Genomic DNA, 27,028 nt, shown 5'->3' with positions numbered 1-27,028 from the left:
GACTACCCTTAGAAATAAAATACAAAACAATAGATAAATCACCTTTCCAGGCTCCTCAGCCCAAAAAAAAAATTTAAAAAAAAAATCCAAAAAAATTACTAGCTTTATTCAACTCATCAACAGGGGAAGAGGGACCAATTCTTCCCCAAACACGCCATACAAAATGAGACGCACAGATGTATGTACAAGTACAAACACACACATATACCAATATACACATACACATGCATAAACACATTCAAAAGCGTAATTTTTGGTAGTGGGGGACTAGGTTAGCGGGGACCCCTGTCCATACATTGAAGAGTATTTCCTTTTTGGCCCCTTATATATGTCACGAATTTCGTGATTTCGCAGTTGAAAGAAAAAAGTATACAATTTGATGTTGTTAAAACAACAGTGAGACATGCAAAATTGATCATTGGGCCCTTTTGAAAAGATTAATTTCTTGATAAACTTGCAAGTTTTTAATATTGCAGAAGAATTGCGCCTAAAATCCCAAGCATATAAAAGAGCGCATGCTCTATAGAAAATAGTTCTGGAATTTTATCCAAAACATCTCATAAATAAACATATTTTGTTTTTCTTAGTCTTGTGATAAAGCAAATGATGGCATCAATGACCAGTGACCGTAATTAAATTAAAATGCCTTAACTGATTGAATTCCTGATGCATTTTGTATTTGAAAATACTCTGTAATTATTAAATACTGAATTTAAATTGAACTAGGATTCAAATCAAATTGCTGAAATTTATATTAAGTCCCAAAGGCTAGTCTTAAAAAGTGAAATGCCCTAGGTCTTGGTCAACACACATCTCATCAAGTCAATTGCGTTGACAACATAGCCAACTAAAAATTCCTTCACTTCCGTTAAGCTTCTTGGAAGATATAAATTGAGGGGGCCTTTTGCCACAGCAATTAATCGACCACTCAGTTACCTTATAATTATTTTTGAGCCTGATTACTGAATATTTATGCTATTTTCTGCGGATGTAGTTTTAGTACCATGTCATTGAAGCTGCCCATGAGTACCCGTTCATTGAATGTGTTTTCTCATAATATGATTTTTTTTTGTACCGTATTTACTCGATGGAACATTGAATTCGTCATTGCTTCAAAACCATGTTGAAAAAACAATAAAAATTTACTAGGATTTATTTTAGAATACTCCAGTCAACTCTAGCAACTTTCATAGCTATGGCCTCTCCTCATATCAAGTTAATCTTTCACCTTATACTAAAGATTACCGTGGGGAGGGGCACTTGATGAGTCTTAACAAATTTTTCAATGCCGAAAGGCAAATTAGCCTATACTCTTGTAGTACGTCTGAATATTCCAAGATTACTTATCTGACAAGCCCTATTACTTGCCCCTAGCGTTTCACGAGACGTAAATGACATGAGAGGTCAGTAGGATTACTGCTTGAGGAAACAGTCTTCATTAGTGGTCAGACAAGTAACCCGGGCAAATGTAGGATAATTGAAATCACACATGAACAAAAATTCAATCTTTTCAACAATGAAAAACAAATTGTGAAATTATGGACCGATAGTAAAAAGGGGCTGCGATTGTGAAATGTGGCAAACCTTTCAGGGGTTTCTAAATGCAAGCCTATCGGGGGTTTATAGTGGAGTAGACGTGATTAGTGTTGCTGTTCACTTAGTGGCCTATATATTTTCAATTGATAAGTTGCCGGCTTTGTTTACACAAGGAGTAAAAGGAACTTGAATATGTTTTTTGTATTACGAAGATTATAATTATTCTGATCAGAGTTAAAAGATGGTGGAACACTTAGGGACCGGGGGAGGTCACCATTTAGCTGAGGAAAATTAAAACATGCACACGAAAGAATGTTCATTGACTCGAAATCAAGTGATGGATAAATCCTGAACGATTAGTTTCCTGAATGAGGCTTCTGGCTTTATTGTAAACCTTAGAAGGCAGTTTTACAGTGAAGGAAAGGTTGACATCCGTACTAGTTGACAGTAAGAAACGTAAGATTGGATCAAGCAGTGAAAAATGAATTTCAAAATTGATCCAGGAAAAGTAGGCTTAAGTTTCTTTAAAATACCGAGACTCCTGCAAATCTTCAATGTAACGGTTGAAAGACAAGTTTTCATCAACAATAATGCCCAAAAAACGAGCAGATCAATCTTTAGATCTATGAATTATCCCATTTGGCTGGTGAATTTCAGATAACTGGCGACAAAATCTGAGAAACATGTAAAAATAAAAACGGACTTTGAAAAATTTAGGACAAGATAATTATCATCAAGCCATAAAATTACTCTCTTAGACAAATTTTCCAAATTTAATCCAAGCTCTGATTCACAGTTTTCCGAAGTTCAAGTGTGCTGTCATCAGCAAAACAAACAAGGACATCAGAAGAATGTCAACTATAGTTGCTACTATCGGCAAGGGAAAGCTTAGGATGACAAATTATACAGCAATTAATAAGTTTCTGCTTTTTACTACATAATAAAGATCATTTACATACATCAAAAATAGAACAGGCTCTAAAACTGATCCCTGGGGGACACTAAAATTCACTTTTGAGGGTGAACGAAAAAGTGGATCAACAGAAATTTAAATAAGACTTCAACATTCAAATAAGGATCAATATTCAAATAAGGCTGAAACCAAGAAAAAGATGGTGTAAAACCGAGCCAATCAAAGCTACATTTATCCTCTTTTATCTCGTTTTAGAAAGTAACTGTTGCTGGATTTGTCCATACAGAATGATAGTCCATGAAGTATTGATCTTCTGCACTCGAAAGATCAACAGATACTACCATCTTGGAATGCAACTTTCCTCGTACCACTTTGTTTCTACTAAGTCTTTCTAGCTCGGGTCCATCTTTTAGGACTTTTTTCTAATTTTCTGTTAATATTCTGGGGTTCAAAGCTTAGGGTGCTTTAATAAATTTACGCTCTCTTTCTACTTTAAAACTAGAAATGTACTTGAATGTCATCTATGCTTCAATACAGTTTTCTGTATTGAAATGAACAATATATGGGATAAATACTAATAATGAACAACAGCAGTCAGAATCAACAAGCTAATGCTGACTAGGTAAAGAAGGAAGCGTCTTGATAATTTTTTTTCCCAGTCGGCTACTGGAAGCAGTCCTATTCAAATTGATATTAAAAGTTAGAGTGCGTTTAAAACAAAGTAATTAGGGGACAACATATCATTCTATTGGACTATCTGTCTTGACTTTTCTCTGTCCTACAGTTACCCAGCGTCTTGATGCAACCTATACAACCTATTGTAAAATACTTGATAACTTCAATTCAAAATCAACGGATCATAAATGAACAATTAAAAGGATAAATACTAATTAGATAAATACTAAACTTTTAAAAGGATAAAACAATTAAAAGGATAAATACTAAAAAAACTAATTAAGCAAACATTTAGCTGATAAAGTCTTACTATTTTGTTGCTCTTTATTTTGCTTGGGTGACTAAAAATCCAGCTTTTGTGTCCATATTTGGAACGAATTTAATAATGTCACAAAAAAACTTGTATTATACCAAGTAGCAGCTGTGAATACCAGTAGCTTCTATTGGGGGGGGGGGAGGGTTATTTTTCTACAAGATTTTTCTGAATCTCTCCCTCTCAGATTCAACAAAATCTTCTTATGGTATTATTATTGAAAAAGGGCTTGTTTGTTTTCGTATTTTTGTTAAAGAAATTGAAAAATAACGAATTTCCCTACTTTGATTATAAAGAATACTCTTTAGTCGCCCCCCTCCCCAGGGCCGTGTCCAGAATTTTGTTTTGTAGGGTGGGGTAAAAAAAAGAAGAAAATGCATCGAAAATTTGTTTAAATGCACTGCGTTACGTTTTAACATATCAGCCGAAAATATTAGGAGAGGGGGCACTGGATATGGCCTAGCCCCTTTATTTTCCATCAATTGATGCTATTGATCAATACCAGTGTTGTAAACTGGCATAGTGGGTATTTTCTCAGCAAGATTTGTTTCCCTTCCAAGCCCTAGATTAAAATAAAAAAAATTATCTGTTCGTAGTATTTTCAAGAATTGAATAGTTTGTATGAATGGTAAAACTGAAAAGACAACAAGTTTAACCTCCTTGGATTCTGAAAAATGCTTTTATTTTTTTTTCTTGCCCATTTTGGGGGAAGAGCAGCTAAAAAGAACATGGGAGGGGGCTGGTTGCTGTTCGACCACTTTTTATTCCTCTTTTATTGTTTTTCATAATGTCTAGATAAAATAAAATTTTACTTTTTGTCTTTTAGTTGTTTTCAATTCGTTTCAAAAACTGTACACCATTTCTTTAGTAGGTATTCTTTCTCCAAACTAGGTAGTATGGTGTCCTTTTTTGTATTAGAATCGTTACCGTAGACAGGCTTGAAATCAAATCCTTTAGGTCTTCGGGATCAGTGTCTCGTTACCATTGTATTAGGCCAACTGTTATTTAACAAGATTTTATCAAACGCATCATGATTTTGCAAACAAAATGATAAGTGATATCATAATCACAGGTTACAACCGTTAAGGTTGCAGGGGTAGCTGGAACCTAGTAAAATACGAACCATAGCCCTTAGTAACAATAAAATTTGTGGCAAAGAATGAACTTGTGCCCTTGGTAACTAACATATTAAATAAAAGGCAATTTCAGACGGAAACAACAGGACCATAGTAACTAAAAGTCTATCTTTAGGGACTTTTTTTCCTTTTCTGTTGTTTTTCTAGTGCTCAAAGCTTAGGGTACTTTGATAAGCTTATGCTCAAATTCTGCTATTTATGCTTGAAGACCATCTATTCTTTAATACAGTCTTCTGGCGAAAATGTCAGGAACAAAGTAGAAATATAGAATTAATCAAGTAAATGGAATAATGAAAAGGATACATACTAATAAAAATAAAGTTACCAATCATTTATCTAATAAAGTCTCACTGTTTCGTGTCTGTGTATTTTTCTTAGGTGACTAAAAATTTAGCTTTTGTGTCGTCCATACTTGAAGCAAATTTAATGATGTCACAATGCGACTTGTATTGCTTCCAAGCAGCATATATGAATACCAGTGGCTTTAATTGGACGACGGGGATTTTTTTCTACAAGAAGTTTTTCCTGCAATCCCCCTCTTACATTCAAAAAATATTTTCGTGGTTTTATCATTGGAAAGGGACTCTTTTTTTCGTATTTTTGTTAAAGAAATTAAAAAGACAACGAAATTCCCCTCCCTGGATTCTTCAGAATACTCTCCTCCTCCCCCTCCTCCAGGGCCGTATCCAAAATACTGTTTTGGAGGGAGGGGTATAAAAAAAGCTAAAAAAAACATCAGAATTTTTTTTTAACGCAGTGTTACGTTTTAACAGGGCGACAAAAATATCAGAGGGGGGGGGGGGGGAAGGCACTGGATCTGGCCTCCACCTTGCCCTTCTAATTTCCATGAATTGACGGTCTTGATCAATAGTGTCAGTGGTGTTAACTGGCAGAGAGACAAATTTCTTTGTAAATGAGCGTGTTTTCTTGCGTATTTTTGTAAAAGAAATTGGAAACACAGGAAAATTGTCCTCTCTGATTATGAAAATACTTTTCTTTGCCCCCCTTAATTACCGTAAGTTAACTCCATTCATCAATGCTTGTTCCAACTATTGTCAGCTAAAAGGCTAAGATCATATATCTCTGATTTAAGGTCCATCTTCTCTGATTTTGGTTTTTTGGATGACAACTTTGTCCAAGTCTTGTTGGAAAATTTTCGATTACCATTAGAATTTTGATATTAACTTTGATATTACGCAATATGCTTGATGCCGTTAAAAAAAAAAAAAAAATCTAAAGACAAATTGATATGTTAATTGAATTTAATTTTAGTATTGCAACCGAAATTAAATTTGCGACAAACTTTGTTACTCGTATTCTGATAAACTCTTTGACAATCCTTGTTAAATTATCGCTTCTCGGCCTTTAGGCTAAGATCAAAGCGTAGTATCTGTTCTTATCAGCTTAATATCTGATACGGTCCCTACATGGGGCCCAGAATATTAAACTGATTTTTGGAAACTGGAGGGATGTGGGGGCTTACTCCGCTCCTTCCACGTGTTGGCCCGGTATTGCAGTGTCTCCGTGATTAGCGCACCCCTTTCGAGGGGAAACCAAAATCCATGAACCTAAACCAATTACTTGAATAATGAATTTTTCAAATTTAATAGAAACCACACTTTTAGTGTCCTAGCCCTCGGTCGGTAAAGTTCAAACTTACCTCTTTAGTAAAAATATTGGAGCCAATTTGGAATGACAATGGGTAAATATTGAGCAGTTCACATTATTGACCTTTGAATAAAGTGAGCATACCACTCCATGTCTTTTCTTATGCCTATATAAAATCCTGAGTCCAAATTTAACATTCATTTGCGCGAGAATGGCCTTCATACTACTCAACAGAATGAATTTATTCCCTAGTGTTTCTATTGTAGAAAATAATCTTTTTTACATAGAAAGAGAGCGTAAACAAATATGTATTGTTTTAGCTTTCTTGTTTCTTAGACTTGCATACTGTCCATTTTGTGTCAGTTCTATTTTAACCTTTATTGTTCTATAGGGTGTTATGGAATTGATTTTGGGGTTTAGGGGGGGGGGAGGTACTTAGGTTATGTTAGGTTACGTATTTAATGTATACTATGCCTTACTCCCACCCCACCCCTCTAATGTGCAAATATATAGCCCAAATTTGTTTCTAAACTATTATATATTCATCCTATTTTATTTCATTAGCATTAACCAAACTTGACTTCTTTCGTGTGTTAGGTATAATGCACCAGTACCAAATAAATTAAGCCATGATTTACCTGATAAAGTCTCACTGTTTTGTTGCTGTTTATTCTGCTTGGGTGATTAGAAATCAAGCTTTTGGGTCCATATTTTGAGCAAATTTAAAAATGTTACAACAAAATTTATATTATTACCAAGTAGCAGGTATGAATACCAGTAGCTTCAATTTGGGGGTGGAGGTATTTTCCAACAAGATTTTTTTCTGCATTACCCCTCTCAGATTAAAGAAAATTTTTTCATGGTATTATTATTGAAAAAGGGCTTATGGTTTTTCGTACTTTTTTTAAAAGAATTGGAAAAATAACGATTTTTCCCTCCCTGGATTATGAAGAATACTCTTTTAATCCCCCCCCTTCCCAGGGCCGTATCTAGAATTTTGTTTTGGAGGGCGGGGTAAAAAAAAGTTAAGGAAACATATCGAATTTTTTTTTAATGTTTTGGGTTACGTTTTAACGTATCAGACAAAAATATCATGGGGTGGGAGCCTGATATATAAATCGGGGGGCCCCCGATGAATATCCAGATATGGCTTAGTCGCTTTAATTTGCGTGAATTGATGGTATTGATCAATACCAGTTGTTTCAACTGTAGGGGTCTGTATTTTATCTGCAAAGGTTAAAAAAAAAAAAAAAAAAAATCTGTTCGTGGTATTTTCAAGAATTGAATGGTTCACATGAATAGTAAAATAAAAAAAAAAACAATGAATTTAACCTCCTTGCATTCTTAAAAATGCTTTTTATTTTTTTCCTTCCCCGCATTTGGGGAAGAGCAGCTACAAAGAACATGGGAGGGGGCTGGTTGCTGTTCGACCACTTTTCATTCCTCTTTTATTATTTTCCATAATGTCTAGATAAAATCAAATTTAAATTTTTGTCTTTTAGTTGTTTTCAATTTGTTTCAAAAATTGTACACCATTTCCTTAGTAAGTACTCCTTTTCCAAACTAGGTTTGGAAATCAAGTGCTTTATGTCTTAGGGATCGTCTCGTTACCATTGTATTACGCCAACTGTCATTTAACAAGATGTTATCAAACACTTCATGATTTGGCAAACAAAATGATGAGTGACGTCATATTCAAAGGTTACAACCATCAAGGTTGCAAGAGTAAAGTACGAACCACAGCTCTTAATAACAATAACATTTGTGCCCTTGGTAACTTGTAACTTGGAACTTGTGCCCTTGGTAACTAAAATATTAAATAAAAGGTAATTTCCGACGGAAAAGACAGGACCATAGTAACTAAAAGTCCATCTTTAGGGACTTTTTTTTCATTTTCTGTTGTTTTTCTAGTGTTCAAAGCTTAGGGTACTTTGATAAGCTTATGCTCAAACTCTGCTATTTATGCTTGAAGGCCATCTATTCTTCAATATAGTCTTCTGGCGAAATTGTCAGTAACAAGATAGAAATATAGAATTAATCAAGTAAATGGAATAATGAAAAGGATACATACTAATAAAATTAAAGTAAGCAATCATTTATCTGATAAAGTATCACTGTTTCGTGTCTGTGTATTTTTCTTAGGTGATTAGAAATTTAGCTTTTGTGTTCATATTTGAAAAAAAAATTTAATGCTGTCACAATACAATTTGCATTATTGCCAAGTAGCATATATGAATACCAGTGGCTTTAATTGGAGAAGGGGGATTTTTCTACAAGATGGTTTTCCTGCATTCCCCCTCTTAGATTAAAAAAAAAATTTTCGTGGTTTTATCATTGAAAAAGGGCTCTTTTTTCATATCTTTGTTAAAGAAATTGAAAAGACAACGAAATTCCCCTCCCTGGATTCTGCAGAATACTCTTTTGCCCCTCCCCCTCGGGCCGGATCAAAAATGTTTTTTTGGAAAGAGGGGTACAAAAAAAGTTAAAAAAAACATCAGAAATTTGTTTAAATACATTGTGTTACGTTTTAGCGAGTCAGAAAAAAATATTGGGGGGGGGGGGGCACTGGATCTTAACTTGGCCCCTTACCCCTAATTTACATGAATTGACTCCCTTGATTGATAATACCAGTGGTGTTAACTGGTGGATTGACAATTTTCATTGCAAATGAGCGTGTTTTCTTGCGTATATTTGTAAAAGAAATTGAAAACACAAGAAAATTGTCCTCTCCAGAAAAAAACTATAATATATAATAGTTTTTTTTTATAATATATAATATAAACTATACTATATAATATAACACTCAAATATAATAGAGAATAACCCACTATGGGCCAAAATATGAAATGAAGGATGAGGCTCAAGGAGGCTCACGCTCATGTGGTGACGCTTTCTAATAAAGTCAAATTTTGGATTTTAATTAAAACATTAAGACGCAATAGAAAATTTAGAAATGACACTTTTTATTAAGTTAAGGAACGCATCCTGGTATGTGTAACAACCACAACCTCACCTTACAACCATAAAACCACTTTACCACACTCATCCGAGGCTCAACAACTTCTCAACCTCGTCCGTGAGGCTCCCTAACGAATTCCTTGTCTTCTCCTTTTCCTCACCAATTGGTGCCCACATCTTAATTGGATAATAATCCCCACTGGTCACAGCCCCACTATGGGCCAAAATCGGAAATATAGGATGAGGCTCAAGGACGTTCACCTAGAATTCCGAAAAGTAACCATAGAAACACCCATAGACAAATAGAAAATCAATTAACCCACTACCGACAATTTGGACAATATTAAAGTTGTATGTATTATGTAAATATCTATAAATTTGGTACTCCTATGTTAAACGCACTCTTTTATATAGGCTATGTCAAACTGGAGACGCGACAGTTACCAGGACAGATACCCGATCATAAAACAGTTGTTAGAGTTGAATTGAGTGAAACGGGTGATCTAAACTGTTGGTTTTTAGGGTTTAGGGGGGAGGAGAAGGTGTTTAGGTTAGGATACGTAATAATATATGCTATGCTTCCCTCCCCCCCCCCTAATGTGCAAATATATAGCCCAAATTTGTTTCTAAACTATTATAAAGACATCCTATTTTATTTTACTTCATTAGCATTAACCAAACTAGCACTATATAAAAGAGTGCGTTTAACATAGGAGTACCATAAATTTGAATATAATATTCAAATAAATTAAATTAAAGGATTTTTTTTTAGCTGTTTTTTGTCTCTACTGTAAGACTTGATTAACAAAAATTAAGCGATGAATGGAAGTAGAGATGCCTCATGAGCTCCGGACGGGAGTCCATATATGGGCATAGAGTCCCTAGGGAGATGGATTTTGTCAGTGAGAATGAAAAAACAGTATTTTTCTCACTTGAAAAAACAGGAATTTTCTCACATTGATGGTTGTTTCTAGGCCGGTTATGTGTGTTGGTCAATTTATTTGATGTTTTTCATGGATTTCAACAGTAATTTATGTCTGTTTTATGGTTTTTGTCAGTGAGAATGAAAAAACAGTATTTTTCTCACTTGAAAAAACAGGAATTTTCTCACTTTTATGGATGTTTTCTTGGATGGTTATGTGTTTCGGTCAATTTATTTGATGTTTTTCTCGGATGTCAACAGTAATTTATGTCTGTTTTATGGTTTTTCTCAGTGAGAATGAAAAAACAGGAATTTTCTCACTTTGATGGATGTTTTCTTGGACGGTTATGGGTGTTGGTCAATTTATTTGATGTTTTTCATGGATGTCAACAGTAATTTATGTCTGTTTTATGGTTTTTGTCAGTGAGAATGGAAAAACAGGATTTTTCTGACTTCAAAAACAGGAATTTTGTCACTTTGGTGGATGTTTTTATGGTTTTTGTCAGTGAGAATGAAAAAACAGGAACTTTCTCACATTTATGTCTGTTTTATGGTTTTTGTCAGTGAGAATGGAAAAACAATATTTTTCTCACTTTCATGGATTATTGAGTCTAATATCACCTGTCAGAATTGTTTCCGGGGAAGTTAATTAATGTCTGACAGATGACGCCAATTTAATTAATGTCTTTGATGTATTTCCAAAGAGAATTGTTTACGGGGCAAAGTTTAGATCACACATGACAAATGATGTCATGATTGATTGATTTGACACGAAAGGGGAATTAATTTGTTGTTTCTAAGGGAAATTATTGATTCACGAAAGGGGAATTAATTTGTTGTTTCTAAAGAGAATTGTTTCCGAGCGAATGTCTATTAATGTCTTTGGAGTTCTACCAAGAGAATTGTTTCCGGGTAAATGTTTTGATCTTAGCAATGAAGAGATTGATTCACGAAAAGGTTTCCAAATAATATAAAATGTGTCAGCGCAGAGATGCCAAAACAAAAGGAACATGCTGATATTACGTTTAGGGATTATTTAGGTGAAACCGGTTTACAAATTTTGTGGAATTATTTCGGCGAAACAGTTAGACATTTTAAAAGATGATTTAAAAAAGGATTTTAGAAGAGGATTTGAGGGTGAAACTCTGTGGTCGTTATAATACACAAGTTCCATTTGAACAGTGTTGTGAGGTCCTCTACCCCAACCCCAAAGGATCCTCATACCCCACCCCAACCCCGAAGGAAGCCCCTGGTCCCCAAAGATCCCCCGGGCTCCCAAAGGACCCCCGGATCCCCAAACGCCCTCCCCGGGCCCTCCAAAGAGTCCCCTCTCCATTTTTTAATACTTTTTTATGGCTTTATTATATCTTTTCAGAACAAATTCCTTCCATAATGTCATTCCTAAACCCATTTTCCAACTTGAAGTACCAATCTTTTCACCCACAACTATACTTTACAGCTTTTTGGTTACCTCAACACCAAGAAATACTTTTCAAAGACCATTTCAGAGCAAGTTACTTTCATAATGTCACTCCTAAACCCATTTTCCAACTTGAAGTACTTATCTTTTTCACCCACAACTATACTTTGCAGCTTTTTGGATACCTCAACACCAAGAAATACTTTTCAAAGACCATTTCAGAGCAAGTTACTTCTTTAATGTCCCTCCTAAACCCATTTTCCAACTTGAAGTACTTATCTTTTTCACTCACAACTATACTTTTCAGCTTTTTGGATACCTCAACACCAAGAAATACTTTTCAAAGACCATTTCAGAGCAAGCTACTTTCTTAATGTCCCTCATAAACCCATTTTCCAACTTGAAGTACTTATCTTTTTAACTCACAATTAAACTTTACAGCTATTTGGATACATCAACACCAATAAAAACTATACAAAGACCATTTCAGAGCAAATGACTTTCTTACGGTTTCTACTAAAACCATTTTCCTAATTTAAGTACTGATCTCGAATACCCACAACTCGAATTGGCAGTATCTTGAATGAATAATAACAAGGAAACACCATAAAAAGACAGGAAATGTGCACGCGATAATTTCTAGGTGACACCGCATTTATGATTACAAATAGAATTACTTATCTTTTTCACCACAACTATACTTTACAGCTTTTTGGATGCCTCAAAATAAATAAATACTTTTCAAAGACCTTTTCAGATCTAGTTACTGTCGTAATGTCACTACTAGACCCCTTTTCCATCTGGAAGTACGTATATTTTTCAAACACCACTATACTCTAAAGCTATTTGTATTCCTCAACACCAATAAAAACTAATCAAATACCATTTCAGACCAAGTTACTTTCTTAATGTCACTCCTAAACCCATTTTCTAACTTGAAGTACTTATCTTTTTCACCCACAACTATACTTTACAGGTTTTTGGATACCTCAACACCAAGAAATACTTTTCAAAGACCATTTCTGATCAAGTTACTTTCTTAATGTCTATCCTAAACTCATTTTCCAAATTTAAGGAATTCTATTTTTAACCCAAAACAATAAATTACATCTTTTTGGATACCAAAGAACCAAGAAATAATTTACAAAGAAAATATAAGAGAAATAAAAATTATTAATTTCACTAATAAAACCATTATCCAACTTGAAGTACTTATCTTTTTCACCCACAACTATACTTTACAGCTTTTTGGATACCTCAACACTAAGAAATTCTTTTCAAGGACCATTTCAGAGCAAGTTCCTTTCTTAATGTCCCTCCTAAACCCATTTTCCAACTTGAAGTACTTATCTTTTTCACCCACAACTATACTTTACAGCTTTTTGGATACCTCAACGCAAAGAAATACCTTACAAAGACCATTTCAGAGCACGTTACTTTCTTAATATCCCTCCGAAACCCATCTTCCAACTTCAAGCACTTATCTTTTTCACCCACAACTATACCTTACCCATTTTTGGATACCTCAACTGCAAGAAGTACTTTTCAAAGACCATTTCACACCAAGTTACTTTCTTACTGTCCCTCCTTAACCCATTTTCCAACTTAAAGTACTTATCTTTTCAACCAAAACTATACTTTACAGCTTTTTGGTTACCTCAACACCAAGAAATACCTTTCAAAGACCATTTCAAAGCAAGTTACTTTCTTAATGTCCCTCCTAAACCCTTTTTCCAACTTGAAATACTTATCTTTTTTCACCCAAAACTATACTTTACAGCTCTTTGGATACCTCAACGCCAATAAAAACTTTTTAAAGACCATTTCAGAGCAAGTTACTGTCTTAATGTCCTTCCTGAACCCATTTTCAAATTGGAGTTCATATCTTTTTCGACCCTCACCTATCCTAGACATATTTTTTGTTACCTCAACATACATAAATACTTTGCTAATAGCATTTCATAGGACATTAATTTCTTTATGTTTCTCCTAAACCCATTTTCCAACTTGGAGTACCTATCTTTTTCCCCAAAACTAGAACTTACATCTGTTTGGATACCTCAACGCCAAGAAATACTTTTCAAAAGCCATTTCAAAGCAAGTTACCTTCTTAATGTCCCTCCTAAACCCATTTTCCGACTTGAAGTACTTATCTTTTTCACCCACAACTATACTTTCCAGCTTTTTGGTTACCTCAACACTAAGAAATGCTTTTCAAAGACCATTTCAGAGCAAGTTACTTTCTTAATGTCCCTCCTAAACCCATTTTCCAACTTGAAGTACTTATCTTTTTCACCCACTTTCTCAATTAAAAAGAAATTAGTTTTTAATCAATTCTATTTTTCCAAATAATATAAAAATTTTCCACTTCGGTTCAGATTTTACTCAAACGGATGAAAAAATTTAAAATAATTTTCCAAATTTTTCATAGAAGATAGAAAAGTTCAAGTTCTCTTCTGAATTTTACCAAAGAACACGCTTCAATTCTAATTTCTCCAGAGAAAACAAAAATCTTCCACTTCAGTTCTTTATTTCACAAAGACACAAAGAAATTTAAAGTTCAATTCTAATTTTTCGGTGGAAGATATAAAAAGTAATACCATACTTGTGAATATTTTCACGGAAGATAAAAAGTTCTAGTTCAATTTAAAATTTCCTCAACTAAGAGAAGAAAAGTTCAAGTTCTCTTCTGAATTTTACCAAAGAACACATTTCAATTCTAATTTCTCCAGAGAAAACAAAAATCTTCCACTTAAGTTCTATATTTCACAAAGACATAAAGAAATTTAAAGTTCAATTCTAAATTTTTCGGTGGAAGATAGAAAAAGTAATACCATACTTGTGAATATTTTCACGGAAGATAAAAAGTTCTAGTTCAATTTAAAATTTTCTCAACGAAGTCAAGGAAAGATCAAGTTCTCTTCTGAATTTTCTCAATGAAAAAGAAATTAGTCATTGATCATTTCTATTTTTCCAAATAATATAAAAATTTTTCACAGAAGATAAAAAAGTTCAAGTTCTCTTCGGAATTTTACCAAAGAACACAATTCAATTCTAATTTCTCCAGAGAAAACAAAAATCTTCCACTTCAGTTCTTTATTTCACAAATTCATAAAGAAATTTAAAGTTCAATTCTAAATTTTTCCGTGAAAGATAGAAAAAGTAATATCATACTTGTGAATATTTTCACGGAAGATAAAAAGTTCTAGTTCAATTTAAAATTTTCTCAACGAAGTTAAGAATAGTTCAATTTCTCTTCTGAATTTTACCAAAGAACACAATTCAATTCTAATTTCACCAGAGAAAATAAGAATCTTCCACTTCAGTTCTTTATTTCACAAAGACATAAAGAAATTCAAAGTTCAATTCTAAATTTTTCGGTGGAAGATAGAAAAAGTAATACCATACTTGTGAATATTTTCCCGGAAGATAAAAAGTTCTAGTTCAATTAAAAATTTTCTCAACGAAGTGAAGAAAAGTTCAAGTTCTCTTCTGAACTTTACCAAAGAACACACTTCAATTCTAATTTATCCAGAGAAAACAAAATCTTCCACTTCAGTTCGTTATTTCACAAAGACATAAAGAAATTTAAAGTTCAATTCTAAATTTTTCGGTGAGAGATAAAAAAATTAATACCATACTTGTGAATATTTTCACGGAAGATAATTACTATACACGTGATTATTTTCCCGAAAGATAAAAAATTTTAGTTCAATTTTAAATTTTCTCAACAAAGTGAAGAAAAGTTCAAGTTCTCTTCTGAATTTTCTTAAAGAAGTGAAAAAAGTTAGCTCAATTCTGAATTTTACCAATGAAAATGAAAAAAGCTTCCACTTCAGTTCTTAATTTTTCAAAGACATAAAACATTCAAAGTTCTCTTCTAATTTTTCCAAGAAAACAAAAAGGTTCCACTTCAGTTCTGTTTTTTCTCAAAGAGATGAAAATTTTATAGTTATATCCTAATTTTAAATTAAATTTTAGCTCCTTTGTCTTATGGATTTACCCCTGAAATTTTTAAATTAGAAAATGAGGGACTCGTTCTATTATTAAAGACAATCGTTCAAACTCGTTAATCTAACCTCCAAAACAATAGGTTAGGTATAAATAAATGTTAATAAATAAAAAGAAACATTTCTACATGTTTAAGCTAGGTTAGGTTAACTTATCATGAGTGCTCATGATGAGTTAACCTAACCTTTTCCGACGAGTATGGTTAGGTTAGGTTAGGCTAGGTTAAGTTAGGTTAGATTAGGTTAGGTTAAGTTAGGTTAGGTTAGCCCACGTACGCTTCACTTAGGTTAGCTTAGGTTAGGCGAGAGACAGGCAAAAAGTTAGGTGTATGATTAGGTTAGGTTAGATTAGAGTTAGGTTAGGTTAAGTTAGGTTAGGCTAGGTTAGCCTACGTACGCGCGCGTACGTAGGCTAACCTAACCTAACTTAACCTAACTTAATCTAACCTAACCTAATCATACACCTAACTTTTTGCCTGTCTCTCACCTAACCTAAGCTAACCTAAGTGAAGCGTACGTGGGCTAAACTAACCTAACTTAACCTAATCTAACCTAACTTAATCTAGCCTAACCTAACCTAACCATACTCGCCGGAAAAGGTTAGGTTAACTTATAATGATCGCTCATGAAAAGATAACCTAACCTAACTTAAACATGTAGAAATGTTTCTATTTATTTACTAATATTTATTTATATCTAACCTAACCTATTGTTTTGGAGGTTAGATGAACGAGTTTGAAAGATTGTCTTTAATAATAGAATGAGTCACTCATTTTCTAATTTAAAAATTTGAGGGGTAAATCCATAAGACAAAGGAGCTAAAATTTAATTTAAAATTAGAATAGAACTTTAAATTTTTCATCTCTTTGAGAAAAACCAGAACTGAAGTGGAACCTTTTTATTTTCTTGGAAAAATTAGAAGAGAACTTTGAATGTTCTATGTCTTTGAGAAATTAAGAACTGAAGTGGGAGCTTTTTTCATTTTCATTGGTAAAATTCAGAATTTAGCTAACTTTTTTCACTTCTTTAAGAAAATTCAGAAGATAGCTTGAACTTTTCTTCACTTCGTTGTGAACATTTTAATTTGAACTAGAACTTTTTATCTTCTGGGAAAATATTCACGTGTATGGTAATTATCTTCTGTGAAAATATTCATAAGTATGGTATTAATTTTTTTATCCCTCACAGAAAAATTTAGATTTGAACTTTTAATTTCTTTATGTCTTTGTAAAATAACGAACTGAAGTGGAAGATTTTGTTTTCTCTGGAGAAATTAGAATTGAAGTTTGTTCATTGGTAAAGTTCAGAGGAGAACTTGACCTTTTCTTCACTTCGTTGAGAAAATTTCAAATTGAACTAGAACTTTTTATCTTCCGGGAAAATATTCATAAGTATGGTATTACTTTTTCTATCTTCCACCGAAAAATTTAGAATTGACCTTTGAATTTCTTTATGTCTTTGTGAAGTAAAGAACTGAAGTGGAAGATTTTTGTTTTCTCTGGTGAAATTAGAATTGAATTGTGTTCTTTGTTAAAATTCAGAAGATAACTTTAATTTTTTTTTTCAGTTTGTTGAGAAAGTTTATAATTAAACTAGAATGTTTTATATTATGTGAAAATATTCACAAGTGTGGTATTACCTTGTCTATTTTTCACTTACAAATTATTAATTAAACTTTGAATTTATTAATGTGTTGTAGAAATAAAGAACTGAAGTGTAAGATTTTTCTTTTACTCTGGTTAAATTAGAATTGAATTGTGTTCTTTGTTAAAATTCAGTAGAGAACTTTAACTTTTTTCCACTTCGCTTAGAAAACTTTAAATTGAACTAGGAATTTTTATCTTCTGTGAAAATATTCACAAGTATGGTATTACTTTTTCTATGTTTCACGGAAAAATTTAGAATTGAACTTTAAATTTCTTTATGGCTTTGTTAAATAAAGAACTGAAGTGGAAGGTTTTTGTTTTCTTGGAAAAATTAGAAGAGAACTTTGAATGTTTTATTTGTTTGATATATTAAAAACTAAGGTGGAAGCATTTTTGATTTTTATTTGTAAAATTCAGAATTAAGCTAACTTTTTTCACTTCTATTAGAAAACTCAGAAGAGAATTTGAACTTTTCTTCACTTTGTTTTGAAAATTTTAAATTCAACTAGAATATTTTATCTTCTAGGAAAATATTCACATGTATGGTATTTATCTTCTGTGAAAATATTCAAAATTATGGTATTAATTTTTCTATGTCTCAGCGAAAAATTTAGAATTAAACTTTAAATTTCTTTATGTCTTTGTGAAATAAAGAACTGAAGTGGAAGATTATGTTTTCTCTGGATAAATTAGAATTGAAGTGTGTTGTTTGGTAAAGTTCAGAGGAGAACTTGAACTTTTCTTCACTTCGTTGAGAAATTTTTAAATTGAACTAGAACTTTTTATCTTCCGGAAAAATATTCACAAGTATGGTATTGCTTTTTCTATCTTCCACCGAAAAATTTAGAATTTAACTTTAAATTTCTTTATGTCTTTGTGAAATAAAGAACTGAATTGAAAGATTTGTATTTTCTCTGGTGAAATTAGAATTGAATTTGTGTTCTTTGGTAGAATTCAGTAAAGTACTCGAATTTTTCTTCAGTTCGTTGAGAACACTTAAAATTAAACTGGAACTTTTTATCTTATTTGAAAATATTCCCAAGTTTGGTATTACTTTTTCTATCTTTCACCGAAAAATTTAGAATTAAACTTTAAATTTCTTTATGTCTTTGTGAAATAAAGAACTTAAGTGGAAGATTTTTATTTTACTCTAGGTAAATTAGAATTGAATTGTGTTCTTTGGTAAAATTCAGTAGAGAACGAACTTTTCTTCACTTCGTTGAGAAAATTTTAAATTGAACTAGAAATTTTTATCTTCCGTGAAAATATTCACAAGTATGGTACTACTTTTTCTATCTTTCACGGAAAAATTTAGAATTGAACTTTAAATTTCTTTATGGCTTTGTTAAATAAAGAACTGAAGTGGAAGGTTTTTGTTTTCTCTGGAGAAATTAGAATTGAATTGTGTTCTTTGGTAAAATTTCGAAGAGAACTTGAACTTTTTTATCTTCTTCGAAAAATTTGGAACAGTATTTAAAATTTTTCATCTCTTCGAGACAGATCTGAACTAAAGTGGAAAATTTTTATATTATTTGGAAAAATAGAAATGATCAATGACTAATTTCCTTTTCATTGAGAAAATTCAGAAGAGAACTTGAACTTTCCTTGACTTCGTTGAGAAAATTTTAAATTGAACTAGAACTTTTTATCTTCCGTGAAAATATTCACAAGCATGGTATTGCTTTTTCTATCTTCCACCGAAAAATTTAGAAATGAACTTTAAATTTCTGTATGTCTTTGTGAAATATAGAACTTAAGTGGAAGATTTTTGTTTTCTCTGGAGAAATTAGAATTGTATTGTGTTCTTTGGTGAAATTCAGTACAGAATTTGAACTTTCCTTTACCTCGTTAGGAACATTTAAAATTGAGCTGGAAATTTTTATTTTCCGTAACAATACTCACTAGTATGTTATTACTTTTTTTATCTTCAATCGAAAAATTATAATTGAACTTGAAATTTCTTTATGTCTTTTTGAAATAAAAAACTGAAGTGGAAGATTTTTGTTTTCTCTGGAGAAATTAGAATTGAAGTGTGTTCTTTGGTAAAGATCAGAAGAGAACTTGAACTTTTCTTCACTTCTGTGAGAAAATTTTAAATTGAACTAGAAATTTTTATCTTCCATGAAAATATTCACAAGTATGGTATTACTTTTTCTATCTTCCACCGAAAACTTAGAATTGAACTTTAAATTTCTTTATGTCTTTGTGAAATAAAGAACTGAAGTGAAAGATTTTTGTTTTCTCTGGAGAAATTAGAATTGAAGTGTGTTCTTTGGTAAAATTCAGAAGGGAACTTGAACTTTTCTATCTTCTATGAAAAATTTGGAACATTATTTAATATTTTTCATCCCTTTGAGTAAAATCTGAACCGAAGTGGAAAATTGTTATATTATTTGGAAAAATAGAATTGATTAAAAAATAAATTCTTTTTCATTGAGAAAGTGGGTCAAAAAGATAAGTACTTCAAGTTGGAAAATGGGTTTAGGAGGGACATTAAGAAAGTAACTTGCTCTGAAATGGTCTTTGAAAAGTATTTCTTAGTGTTGAGGTAACCAAAAAGCTGTAAAGTATAGTTGTGGTTGAAAAAAATAAGTACTTCAAGTCGGAAAATGGGTTTAGGAGGGACATTAAGAAAGTAACTTGCTCTGAAATGGTCTTTGAAAAGTATTTCTTGGTGTTGAGGTATCCAAAAAGCTGTAAGGTCTAGTTGTGGTGAAAAAGATAAGTACTTCAAGTTGGAAAATGGGTTTAGGAGAGACATTAAGAAAAGTGACTTGCTCTGAAATGGCCTTTGAAAAGTATTTATTTGTTTTGAGGTATCAAAAAAGCTGTAAAGTATAGTTGCGGGTAAAAAACATAAGCACTTGAAGTGGGAAAATGTTTTTAAGAGAGACATTAAATAAATATCTTGCTCCGAAATGGAATCTGAAAAGTATTCCTCGTCGTTGAGGTAACTAAAAAGCTGTAAAGTATACTTATGCGTGAAAAAGATATTTACTTCAATTTGTAAAGTGGGTTTTTGAGGGAGATTGTGAAAGTAACTTGCTCTTAACGGGTCTTTGAAAAGTATGTCTTGGCGTTGAGGTAACCAAAAAGCTGTAAAGTATAGCTGTGGGTGAAAAGACAAGTACTTCAAGTTGTTAAATGGGTTTCGGATTTACAAGAATAAAGCAACGGGCTCTTTGATTTTCTTTGAAATGTATTTCTTATTGTTGAGGAAACCAAATAGTTGATGATTCACGTTTTGGGTGAATCTGATAAGTGCTTGACTTAGAACTATGATTTACAAAGTAGCATACTAACAGTTGCATTATATTACCTGGTCTTTGAACAGTATTTATTGGTTTTGAGTTAACCAAAAAGCTCTAAAGTATAGTTGTGGGTGAAAAAGATAAGTACTTCAAGTTGGAAAATGGGTTTAGGAGGAACATAAAGAAAGGAAATTGCTCTGAAATGGTCCTTGAAAAGTATTTCTTAGTGTTGAGCAATCCAAAAAGCTGTAAAGTATAGTTGTGATGAAAAAGATAAGTACTTCAAGTTGGAAAATGGGTTTAGGAGGGACATTAAGAAAGGAACTTGCTCTGAAATGGTCTTTGAAAAGTATTTCTTGATGTTGAGGTATCCAAAAAGCTGTAGAGCATAGTTGTGGGTGAAAAAGGTAATTACTTAAAGTTGGAAAATTGGCTTAGGATTGTCATTAAGAAAGTAACTTGCTCTGAAATTATCTTTGAAAAGTATTTTTTGATGTTGAGGTATCCAAAAAGCTGTAAAGTATAGTATTGATTGAAAAACATCAGTATTTCAATCTGGAATAGGCGTTTAGGAGTTAAATTCAAAAAGTGACGTGTTCTGCTATGGAATCTCAATTGTATTTTTCGGTAACGAAATATCCAAAAAGATGTAAATTATGGTTGTGAATGTCAAAGATATTGCTTCTAAGCTCGAAAATGGGTGAAGAAGGGAGATTAGGAAAACAACCTGCTCTGAAATAGTCTTTGAAAAGTATTTCTGGATATTGATTTATACGAAAATCTGTAATGTATAGTTTAGGATGAAAAAGATAAGTACTTCAAGTTGGAAAATCTTCTTAGGATAGTCATTAATAATGTAACTTAATCTGAAATGGCGAATGAAAAGAATTTCTTTAATATGAGGAAACCAAAGAGATGAAATGTATAGATGTGAGTGACCAAGATAATTTCTAAAAGTATGAAAATGTGTTGTGTAGGGACATTAAGAAATTAACTTGCTCTGAAATGGTCTTTGAAAAATATTTCTTGGCGTTGAGGTATCCAAAAAGCTGTAAAGTATAGTTGTGGGTAAAAAAGATAATTACATAAAGTTGGAAATTGGTTTTAGTAGTGACATTATGAAAGTAACTTGATCTGTTATGGTCTTTGAAAAGTATTTCTTGATGTTGAGGTAACCAAAAAGCTGTAAAGTATAGTTGTGGGTGAAAAGATTGAAGCTTCAAGTTCTAAAATGGTTTTGGGAATGACATTATGAATGGAACTTGCTTTGAAAATATATAATAAAACAACAAAAAATTGATAAAAATGTAGCGCTCTGTGGGGGGCCCGGGGAGGGCATTTGGGGATCCAGGGGCCCTTTGGGAGCCCGGGGGATCTTTGGGGACCAGGGGCTTCATTCGGGGTGGGGGTGGGTTATGAGGATCCTTTGGGGTTGGGGTAGAGGACCTCACAACACTATTCAAATGGAACTTGTATATTATAACGATCACAGAGTTGCGCCCTCAAATTCTCTTCTAAAATCATCTTTTAAATCATCTTTTAAAATGTCTCTAACTGTTTCGCCGAAATAATTCCATAAAATATGTAAACCGCTTTCGCCTAAATAATCCCTAAACGGAATATCAGTGTGTTCCTTTTGTTTTGTCATATCTGTGCTAACACATTTCAAATTATTTGGAAACCTTTTCGTGAATCAATCTCATCAATGCTAAGATCAAAACATTTACTCGAAACAATTCTTTTGGTAGAACTCCAAAGACATTAATAGACATTTGCTCAGAAACCATTCTCTTTAGAAACAACAAATTAATTCCCTTTCGTGAATCGATAATTTCCCTTAGCAGCAACAAATTAATTCCCCTTTCATCTCAAATTAGTCAATCATGACATCATTTGTCACGTTTGATTTAAACTTTGCCCCGTAAACAATTCTCTTTGGAAATACATCAAAGACATTAATTAACTTGACGTCATCTGTCAGACATTAATTAACTTCCCCGGAAACAATTCTGACAGGTGATATTAGACTCAATAATCCATGAAAGTGAGAAAAATATTGTTTTTCCATTATCACTGACAAAAACCATAAAAGAGACATAAATGTGAGAAAGTTCCTGTTTTTGCATTCTCACTGATAAAAACCATAAAAACATCCATCAAAGTGAGAAAGTTCCTGTTTTTCAAATGAGAAAAATCCTGTTTTTCCATTCTCACTGCGAAAAACCATAAAACAAACATGAATTGCTGTTGACATCCAAGAAAAACATCAAATAAATTGACCAACACACATAACCGTCCAAGAAAACATCCATCAAAGTGAGAAAGTTCCTGTTTTTTCATTCTCACTGACAAAAACCATAAAACAGACATAAATTACTGTTGACATCCATGAAAAACATCAAATAAATTGACCAACACACATAACCGTCCAAGAAAACATCCATCAAAGTGAGAAAGTTCCTGTTTTTTCAGGTGAGAAAAATACTGTTTTTTCATTCTCACTGACAAAAACCATAAAACAGACATAAATTACTGTTGACATCCATGAAAAACATCAAATAAATTGACCAACACACATAACCGGCCAAGAAACATCCATCAATGTGAGAAAATTCCTGTTTTTTCAAGTGAGAAAAATACTGTTTTTCCATTCTCACTGACAAAAACCATCTCCCTAGGGACTCTATGCCCATATATGGACTCCCGTCCGGAGCTCATGAGGCATCTCTACTAATGGATAAGGGTACAGAAAATTCAATCACGATCTTTAAAGTAAATCAAATAAAAAAACGGAGTTTTTTCAAATAAAAGTCAAGAGTGACATTACACTAAAAATGAGGAGAAATTACTCTTTAAATAAGAGGGACTGCCCCCTCCTCAGTCTTTACAATAAAGTCTTAAATTGGTTTAAAATTACTTTGGATTTAAATTTTTGTTGTGTTGTTTTTTTTCTTCTAATGATTAGGACACAAAGTTAAACTTTCTGCCCATATTGCAATTTTCAAATCCAACCCAATTTTCCAACTAATCTGATTAATTTTTTGTAAATAGTTTGGACTAAATTATTGAGTAGTATTCTGTTCTCTGGTCTTTTCTGAATATTGTAATAATAAAAGAATAATAATAAGCGATTCCCCAATCAACACTATTTCTCAACATTATTTCAACTATCACTGACGATTACGCCCTTACCCCCTAATAGAGCAACATATAGACCCAATAATATATTTATCCTTATATTTCATTTCTTAAATTATATCGTATCTCTTCATTAATGAATATTTCTATTCTAAATCCCGTCAATAGTTTAACATCACTTTGAAATAGCGAGGACAGTTGGGTAAATATCGTGGTTGCAGCAGTTGCTGCAACCTAGTGAAGAGCAAACCATGGTACATAGTAGGTGAAAGTTTAAAAACTTTTTTTTGAAAGGCTCATAGTGACAATCTTTTCGTTTAATGCTGATTGAGGAATGGTATCAATTATTTCGGTTCATCTTGTTTGTAAAAGCTTATTGCAGCAACCACCTTATGGGGATTTCGGAGAAGAGCTTGAAACCCCTTGAAATACCCCAAATATAGCACAATCTAAAAAAAGCACAATCGAAAAAAGGTGCACCACCATGGAATTCACCACGTTCAAAAACCCTGAGCCGGAGGCTATTAGCCAAAAAAAAAACAAAAATCATATTTTAGCCTGTGTATTACAGCTGGGTTTTTATATTTTTTTTTTTTTATAAAAAAATGGATGGAATTTGATGGAAAATGAAAATCCTTATTAACATGAATTTCCTGCATATTACGAAGTAAAAATATCATTACGATAGTGTTTTTCATTAGTTTTTATATAGCTTAGAGCTACATCTGGTCCCGTAAGGGGGAGGGGGAGAGATTTTCTTATGTCATGGTACTATTCTTTTCTTATTTTCATCTATCTGCTATATACTCGTTTCTTTTTCAGAAGAGCCCATCGAAAAGAATGTTACCAACTATTCTGAAACTTTCCAAAAACTGAAAACAGAATACTTAAAATCTGGCCTTGAGTTTAACGCTGAAAAGCCCGACTTAGTGTTTTTTAACTGGAAGGCCCACTTTCTAATGAAATTGTACTTGGAAATTCAAAGATCCGCCCGTCTGACCAAATCGTTTACCCTGGTATTCCCATTGGAAATACCATTTCTCACACTCGTCATTTCGTAACAGAAGGCATCAAACCCCGGATATCAGCTTCATATGCTTCCATAGTCTCTACTAAGCTTCGTTTCAATCCTTGTTATCTGGCAACAACGCCGTACAATACTGTTGCTCTTATTCACATTCTCTATATCGCACCCTTCTGGAATATTCTTAGAAATGCTAATAAATTGAAAATCCGCTCCACTTTCATCTGTTTCACAAAATACCTACTGAGGTATCCACTTTTGACGCGCGATTCAAAGCTCATCAGTCGTCTTCACATAGCAGATCCTACTATAGCTGTTGCTAAACTAATGAAAAAACACAACCAAAGATTTCAAGACATGCTTGGAGCCGATTTCTTCAACTCTAGTTACGTTGTCGTAGTTGTATAGTTATATTTTGCTTCTTTTTTTCTCTCTTTCTCTTTATTGCTCCGTCATTTTCTTTTAGTACGAAGACGGGCTTTCAATAAATAATAAATATAATAATAATAATAATTATTCTACTATGGGGAAAAGTTACATTGTAAACATAATTGACAAAAGTGGCAAAAAGTGGCATACAGTCTGGACAGTAGAAGCTGGAAAAGCTGAAAACTTAAGAGCTGTTGAAAATTTTCCTGGAACACTTAATACGACTATAATTACATGGAATGTTTTATGTTCTAAATTAAAAAAGGTTAGGAGTAGTGTAGCTATAACAGTTCCGAGCAGACAGATAGCCAATGAAGCTATAACAGTTCCGAGCAGACAGAGAGCCAATGTAGCTATAACAGTTTCGAGCAGACAGATAGCCAAAGTAGCTATAACAGTTCCGAGCAGGCAGATAGCCAATGTAGCTATAACAGTTCCGACAAGACAGTCCCCCCACCATACAACGAGACAAGTATTGTGTTAATTAAAGGTATGTTATGTTACTGTTTTAATGGCTATTGTTGTTATGTTATGTTAATTTTATTTTATGGTTGTGTTATGTTATGGTGGTTATGTTATGTTAATGTTGTTTGATGGCTATTGTTGATATATTATGTTGATGTTGTTTCATTGTTATTGTTGTTATGTTATGTTGGTGTTGTGCTATGTTGATGCTATCTTATGTGGGTTATGCTGTGTTGTTTGATGGTTATGTTAAGATGATATTGTTTCATTGTCGTTTTGATGGTATGTTATGTTGCTATGTTATGTTGATATTTTTTCATGGTTATGTTATGTTGATGTTATGTTGTTTATGTTATGTTAATGTAGAGTGATGGCCGTTACTATTATGTTGTGTTGATGTTGTTTCATGTTTATTGTTGTTTTGTTATGTTGTCTATGTTATTTTATTGCTGTTTGATGGCTATTGTTGTTATGTTATGTTGATGTTATTTCATGGTTATTTTGCTGTTATGATATGTCATGTAATATTTTTATTTGGATGGTTCTCAACTGTGTTCAGTATAATACACAAGTACCATTTGAACAGTGTTGTAAGGTTCCCTAACCTAACCCCAAGGACCCCCTCCCCCAACTTTTTGCCCCCCCTCCCCAATCACCCCCACCCTCCAACCCACCTCCCTCAACCAACACCCTCCAAGCCCCCCTCTAACCCCCCTCCTCTTACCTCCACCCCCCCCAACAATTTTTTTTCAACTTTTTTTTCTTCTTTTTTTTAACATTTATTTTTTTTTCAACTTTTTTTTTGCATCTAAATCATATCAGAAAAATAGAATGACACTTTTGATTTAATTTTTTTTATTCATAGATATTAATAAAGTGTAATATACTATGTGTCATTATTGGAATAAAAAAGTTTCCTTTACAACAAGTTGTTGTTTCGTTTATTTATTAGGGGCACACATTTTAGACAATGGAACGCATTTTTTTTTAACGTCATTAGATTGATATCTTTGAAATAAGAAATAAAATGGAATGTGTATGCTGGTCATTATTATTTTTTTGTTTTTTGATTAAGTAGAACAGAATATTTTTTGTGCGCTAGTTTGCTAGCTGTTTCATGAGGAGAAAAATCAGTTTAAATGTTTCACGTAGAGAAAAAACCAAAATGAACTTTGAAACATCTTCAGAATGTAACTGTGACAAGGTAAACCACGATAAAACACTGCTGATATATTTTAACTCTTACATTTCAACGAAAAATGAATAAAATCCAAAATGAACTTTGAAACATTTTCAGAATGTAACAGTGACAAGGTAATCCACGACAAAACACTACTGAAATATTTCAAATCTTACATTTCAACGAAAAAATACAAAATGAACTTTGAAACATCTTCAGAATGTAATAGTGATAAGGTAAACCACGACGGAAAACTACTGAAATATTCCAACTCTTACATTTCAACGAAAAAAAAAATCCAAATTGAACTCGTAAACATCAAGAGAATGTAATAGTGACAAGGTAAACTACGACAAAACACTACTGAAAGATTCCAACTCTAATATTTCAATGAAAAAAAATCC

General features: G+C 32.7%; 1 protein-coding gene, 1 non-coding gene and 1 pseudogene across 3 annotated transcripts in view; 2 read left to right on the top strand and 1 right to left on the bottom strand.

Annotated features, from left to right (window-relative positions):
- Window positions 1–1,190: 1,190 nt before the first annotated feature.
- Window positions 1,191–1,307, top strand: LOC148956074 (U5 spliceosomal RNA; annotated as a pseudogene).
- A 4,616-nt stretch (window positions 1,308–5,923) lies between these two features.
- LOC148956073 (U2 spliceosomal RNA) lies at window positions 5,924–6,115 on the top strand. Its single transcript, XR_016142615.1, has one exon. It is a non-coding gene; the product is annotated as a U2 spliceosomal RNA (small nuclear RNA).
- A 3,053-nt stretch (window positions 6,116–9,168) lies between these two features.
- Window positions 9,169–27,028, bottom strand: part of LOC148956072 (DDB1- and CUL4-associated factor 8-like) — an 84,413-nt gene continuing 66,553 nt past the window's right edge. Inside the window, exon 4 of one of the 2 annotated variants that reach the window (XM_089093914.1) lies at window positions 9,169–9,400. In XM_089093914.1, coding sequence (XP_088950040.1) covers window positions 9,224–9,400 — 177 coding nt within the window. In that variant the 3' untranslated portion in view covers window positions 9,169–9,223. The remainder of the gene's footprint in view (window positions 9,401–27,028) is intronic. The other variant, XR_016142190.1, reaches the window with a different exon arrangement.

Source organism: Artemia sp. Qi Xiang Cuo, chromosome 1 (genome assembly GCF_049724085.1).
Source record: "Artemia sp. Qi Xiang Cuo chromosome 1, ASM4972408v1, whole genome shotgun sequence".
Taxonomy (NCBI): domain Eukaryota; kingdom Metazoa; phylum Arthropoda; class Branchiopoda; order Anostraca; family Artemiidae; genus Artemia; species Artemia sp. Qi Xiang Cuo.
Note: the sequence above shows the minus strand (reverse complement) of the source record. Positions and strands in the feature narration are given on the sequence as shown.